General features: G+C 45.5%; 1 protein-coding gene across 7 annotated transcripts in view; it reads left to right on the top strand.

The window, feature by feature from the left end:
* The first annotated feature begins 409 nt into the window (after nucleotides 1–409).
* The window catches only part of NF1 (neurofibromin 1), a 252,514-nt gene continuing 246,923 nt past the window's right edge, over nucleotides 410–6,000 (top strand). For 5 of the 7 annotated variants that reach the window (XM_059149024.1, XM_059149022.1, XM_059149021.1 and 2 more), the window contains exon 1: nucleotides 412–804. In XM_059149024.1, the coding sequence (XP_059005007.1) occupies nucleotides 745–804 (60 nt within the window). In that variant the 5' untranslated portion in view covers nucleotides 412–744. Of the gene's footprint in view, nucleotides 805–6,000 lie in introns of all 7 variants that reach the window. The other 2 variants (XM_059149027.1, XM_059149025.1) reach the window with 2 other exon arrangements.

Here is a 6,000-nt window from a genome sequence, read left to right as displayed (position 1 = left end):
CCCAGAAGAGCGGCAGAGATCTGCGCGCTGGGAGAAACGCTAGCCCTAGGGCGTCCTAACTTCCAACCCGGGGAGCAATCCAAACCCGGAGGCCGGCGGGGGAGGGGAAGCCTCTTGTGGCGGTGGGGATGCGAGCGGATGCTCCCGGGTCAGCTCGGACTCTCCCCGGCTGAACCCAGAACTGGAGTGTAGGTGAGCCCGGCGGCGAAGAGGGACGCACGCCTCCGGGCCCGGAGGAGTTAGGTGACGTCACCTCCAGGAGGACTAGCTTTTTCATTAATGAAACCGGCCGGCGCGGGCGCATGCGCGGCAGGCCCCCTTCCCTCTCGCTTCCCCCTCCCCTTTCCCAGCCGCGCTCTCAATCTCTAGCTCGCTCGCTCTCCCTCTCCCCGGGCCGTGGAAAGGATCCCACTTCCGGTGGGGTGTCATGGCGGCGTCTCGGACTGTGATGGCTGTGGGGAGACGGCGCTAGTGGGGAGAGCGACCAAGAGGCCCCCTCCCCTCCCCGGGTCCCCCTCCCCCGTCCCCCTTCCCCCTGCCTCCTCGCCAACGCCCCCTTCCCCTGTCCCCCTCCCGGCTCGGCGCAGGCCCCCCATCCCCACCCCCGTGGGAACGTTGGGAGCCTGCACTCCTCAGACCCTCTCCTCGCCTCTGCCCTCACCTCGGCCCCCGCTCCCCGCCCTCTTCCCGGCCCTGGGCGCCGGCCGGCCCGTCCCTCCGCCGCCCCCCGGCCGCGGGGAGGACATGGCCGCGCACAGGCCGGTGGAATGGGTCCAGGCCGTGGTCAGCCGCTTCGACGAGCAGGTAACGGGCCCGTGGCGGGCGGGAGGTGGGAGCGAAGTGGGGGTGGGGGCGGAGTGGGTGAGGGGAGGAAGGAGCAGCCGCCTCCCCCGCGGCTGCCTCGGGCTCCGGAGGAAAGGAAGGGGGGAACCAGAGGGGGTGGCCTAGGGGGGGAGGTGCGGGGAGGGAGGGGACGGCTGGTAGCTGGCTCCCCTTCCCTCCTAAGTCGGGGGGTGGGGCCTTTTCCCTGACCACCCCTCGGACCCTCCATCCCCTTTATCCCAGCCCTTCCGCTTGTTAATGAGGATGGGCGACCTGGGGGCGCTTTCAGGGGCTCTCCATCTGGATCTAATCATCCCCCCTTACTTTATTTTTTGAACGAAGGTGGGTTACGTTTAGGGGTTTCCCCTTATCTCGGTGGACTTCCAAACTGGGGGTAGCTGAAGGAACCCCCAGGCTTGTGGTGTGTACCCCCAATAGGAGAACGATAACATCCCGCCCCTCCCCCCAGTTTCTTCAGCTTCCTCTCTTGGACGGGGAAGAGTAGAAGAAAGCAGGGAAAGCACAGGTTTTCTTACTTTCTGCTCCCTTGTCTCTGCCTGCCCCGAGAGCTCCGAGTGCACACACACTGCACATCTTTTTTGGTACCCCACATGGGCGTCCCCCCCTCCCATATCCTGATGAGACAAGACTGGCATTTACATTGCCGTTGTAGTGGAAACCATGGTTCTCGTTCCCTTCTGCTTCGGAAAGATCTTTCCTTTTCTTCTTCCTTAGTAATTGCAGTTTCGCCCTTTATTTTACCAGGGGTCTGAGAATGTGAATTTGGTTTTCTTGAGTGAGAATCTTGGAGAGTAAGGGGAGAAGGGTGAAAGGAAAAGTGGGAAACTGCATCTGAGTCCGTGACAACGGAGAGCAAGGACCGCTGGGATGTGGTGCTGGAACCTATAATTCTGCTAGTGTTTTGTTGTTTTTAACTCTCACCTCTTGGTTGACAAGAGAACTTTCATTGAGAATATTTGGGGTGGAAAAAAAAAGTTTCTTGGCTTGGGGAGGTGCCTTTTTATTCCTTGAGCTTCACACACTGATTCCTAGGGTTGATCAGAATGAATGCACACAGAAACCTTTTGTCATTGGGAATTAGTTTAACTTTGTGTTGCTGTAGGTAGTTGGGGATGGTTTAAAGGGATGCTTTTTGCAGCTGCAGTTCTACCCTGGGCTTCCTCTGATGAGGGAGCTGTTTAAGATTGAATCCATCTATTTTGTTTACGGGTACAATCTTAAAAGTGATCATGAGAACTGAATGGAGCGGGGAGAAGGGCTCTACTTTTATTGGATCCACAAACATTTCCTCGCAGGACTCATAGTGTTTCTGACCTGTCTGAAAGATATTTGGGAGCAGGACTGAGAAGAAATTGGAAAAGAAACGACAGAGATACAGTATAATTACAAAGCTGTCGGGAGCTTGCAGGAGTTGTCTCGCCCATTCTCCTTCTAGACCAAAAAGCATCTAAACCAAGTGTACTACTAATCTATCTGAAGAAGTAAGATGTTACTGCATTTATTAGGTCGTGTTATTGATAGAGCATTAGATTAAAAACTTGAGAGAAAAGACTTTCTCTGTGTAATCTTGGAAAGGATTTAAAAAGGACATGGAAGAACCCCAAAGCTGAACCTTGTGGACAGCATAATCTGGATGCAGGAATTTGAAGGATTCACACCATCATTGTTGTTCTCCAATTTTTTTTTTTAAAGATTTTATCTGTTTGAGAGAGAGACAGTGAGAGAGAGCATGAGAGGGGAGAAGGTCAGAGGGAGAAGCAGACACCCCGCAGAGCTGGGATCCCGATGCAGGACTCAATTCTGGGATTCCGGAATCATGACCCGAACTAGTCGCCCAACTAACTGAGCCACCCAGGCGCCCTCTACTTTTTTTATTAAATAATTTTTTCCCAGTTTTTAAACTTTATTTCTTCTTACCTGTTGCTCCCTGGGCTTATCTGCCACATACAAAAAAGATAGTTTTCTAAATTTTAAAAGAAGAATGATTTGATTATATGCCCAGTAATGCAAGTAAATATTTCCTTATTTTTGTCTCCAGTGTTAAAGGACCTTAGGCTTTGTTGTTTGCCTTGTTATGAATATTGTGGGATCAAACCCGCCACCATCTGTTAAAAATTAAGAACTTAAGAGTTTTCAACGGAAGCATTTTTTAAAAATATATTCCTTATGTTGTAATTAAGAGAAAGATACATAGGGCAAATTATTCCTTACATTTTTCTCTTACAAGGTTAAATAAAGCCCACTGACTGTGATACAAAAGTATAAGCGTTTTCAGTGTTTAATATAAGGTACTTTTTGTATACTTTAGTTTACTATAGAAGTAATAAATGTTTAATTCAGATAGAGTTTATCTTGAGGTTGGAAAGTGAGAAAACTGAAGCACAGATATATTAAATGACTTTCCAAGGTCTCATAGCAGACCTAATAATAAGAGCCTCAGTATGAAAAGTATCAAATGCTGCGCAATCAGGAATACTTTTTTTGAAAAGTATCTCGTAGGATTTGTTTAGTAACCCGTTAAGTATAGTTAAGAGAGAAGAGTTTACATTTTTATTGAGGGGAAAGAAAGCTCTGCATGTAGTAAGAGGTATTTATTATAAGAGTCTTAAATGTTTCAGCTATTTCTGAAAGTTTTAAGTTTTGGATATGTTGTCTGTATTTTGTTTCACTGGGTCCAGAGGGATTCAGGCTGCTGCTTATTACAGCTAAGATGTGTGTGTTGAGCCAGAGAGCATGTGCAAGTCTAAAGGTAGCAACTCTGTTTATGATTGAATTGATGTTTTGGTTGGCCTTCTGATATTTATGGTGATTGAATCAGAAATGCTGATAATGTCTTGTACTCTGATGGGTATTGCTTGGCAACTTGATGCAGTAGACCCAGTTAAAAGAAGTGGTAGTGTTCCATCTTGACGTTTTGAGCTTAAGTCCTTATTTCCAGTTAATTAAGTGGTAGTGTTCCATCTTGACGTTTTGAGCTTAAGTCCTTATTTCCAGGTGGGTAAAATGAAATTGCTGTAACCTGCTAGTTTTGCACCTAAACGTAGTATTTGTGGCCTAAGTTGAATGATTCTTACCAATTTTAAAATGTAATTACCTTCTTGATTAGGGATATGGCAGTTGGAAAGGTGGAAGGCCAGGAAGTTTAATGAATGTATCAGTTATATCTTTTACCTCTCTATGACCTCCCTTTGTGGTGCTGAATAGTAAATTTCCAAATTGAAATTGGCAAATTTTAGGTATATAGCTCTAAATTGTGGCTTATTAGGTTATTTAAATTAGAGAAAACCTTGTTACGTGCCCCACCTGGCTCTGTGTGCCCCCCCCATTTGTAGGACTTTGTTTCTCTCTCTCTCTTCTCTCTCTCTGTCTCTTTTTTTTCCCCCTGAAGATTTATTTATTTGTGAGAGAGAGGAAGTGAGTTGGGGGAGGGGCAAAGGGCGAGGGAGAGAATCTCAAGCCAGCTGCTTTCTGCGTGTGTGGAGCCTGCTGCTGGGCTTGATCTCAGTACCTTGAGATTATAACCTGAGCCAAAATCAAGAGTTGGATGCTCAACCGAATGAGCCACCCAGGCACCCCAGTAGGACCCTGTTTCTGAAAGGGCACATAAGAAAACTTGTGCTTATTTGAAGATTTTTTTCTTTTTTATAAGAAATTGAAAAAGTATCCTGAAATGATTTGTCATAATTATATTCATTTAAACATTTATATTTTCCCTATCTGGTCAAGTAAAAATGGCATATAATACTCTCTCCCTTTTTTTTTTTTTTTTTTTTTTTTGAAGATTTTATTTATTTATTTGACAGAGATAACAAGTAGTCAGAGAGGCAGGCAGAGAGAGATGGGGGGAGTCTATCCAAAGATCAATGAGCACATTAATATATAAGGTTCTGCAAGCATACAGACAAAACAGTACTTTTTTTTTTTTTAAGATTTTATTTATTTATGTGACAGAGGGAGAGATCACAAGTAGGCAGAGAGAGGACGAAGCAGGCTCTCCACTGAGCAGAGAGCCTGATGCGGGGCTGTATCCCAGGATCCTGAGATCATGACCTGAGCTGAAGGCAGAGGCTTTAACCCACTGAGCCACCCAGGTGCCCAGACACTCTCTCCTATTTTTTACAGCATATCAGAATAAAGTCTGATTTTTTATTTGAAATAATAGCATATTATAAATTGAATGCTAATTGGAATGCCCTTTGAATATGTGGTATAAAATGATTGGCAAGGAGCACCTGGGTGGCTTAGTCGGTTAAGCTCTGACTCTTGATTTTGGCTTAGGTCATGATCTCAGGGTCCTGGGATTGAGCCCCATATCCAGTTCCACATTCAAGTGGAGAGTCTGCTTGAGGATTCTCTTTCTCTCCCCCGCTGCCCCTCCACCTCACTTCCGTGTGCACATGCATGCTCTCTCTCTCTGTCATAAATAAATAAATCTTAAAAATGATGAACAAAAATAAATAGTCTTTGAGGTTATAAACCACATGTTAATTGGTAAATAGATTTGTAAAACTTTGAAGCTGTTTTGGATTAAAAAAAAAAAAAAACCTGCCTAGCTTAGTCTTGTTCTTAAAGCCTTGTCTGCCATTTATAAGGCCTTAAAAGCAGTTGAAAATGAATGCTCTTTTAGTGAGGGGTATTTTATGGTGAGGAAAATATGCTTATTCTTTTTTCTGGAACTCATTTTTAATTACTTTTTTTAAAGATTTTATTTGAGAGCGAGAGAGAGCGAGCATGAGCAGTGGGGACAGGGGCAGAGAGAAAGGGAGAAATAGTTTCTCTGTTGACTGGGAAGCTGATATGGGGCTTGATCCCAGAACCCCAGGATCATGACCTGAGCCGGAGGCAGATGCTTAAACCAACTGAGCCACCCAGGCACCCGTGGAACTCATATTTTTAAAAAATTTCTTCCCACTGGTCCTCAATTAGTTCTTTATGCTCCCTCACTCCCTTCACCTTATCTAGCATCTAATTTAACTTTTCTTTATGTGAGTGCCTTCCTTTTTGCCTTCAAACTTACTAAGATTTCTTTTCTCAAACATTTACTTGGTCCTGTAGCTTTCTCTCAGTGGCTCTTTTTTTTTTTTTTTTTTTTCTTTCCTTCTCTTTTGTTGCCAGATACCTGCTGCCCCTCCTGTTTATCCACCCATTTCCTTTATA

Source organism: Mustela lutreola, chromosome 15, assembly GCF_030435805.1.
Source record: "Mustela lutreola isolate mMusLut2 chromosome 15, mMusLut2.pri, whole genome shotgun sequence".
NCBI classification, from domain to species: Eukaryota; Metazoa; Chordata; class Mammalia; order Carnivora; family Mustelidae; genus Mustela; species Mustela lutreola.
The sequence above is the reverse complement of the archived record's forward strand: the minus strand, read 5'-3'. Positions and strand labels throughout refer to the sequence as shown.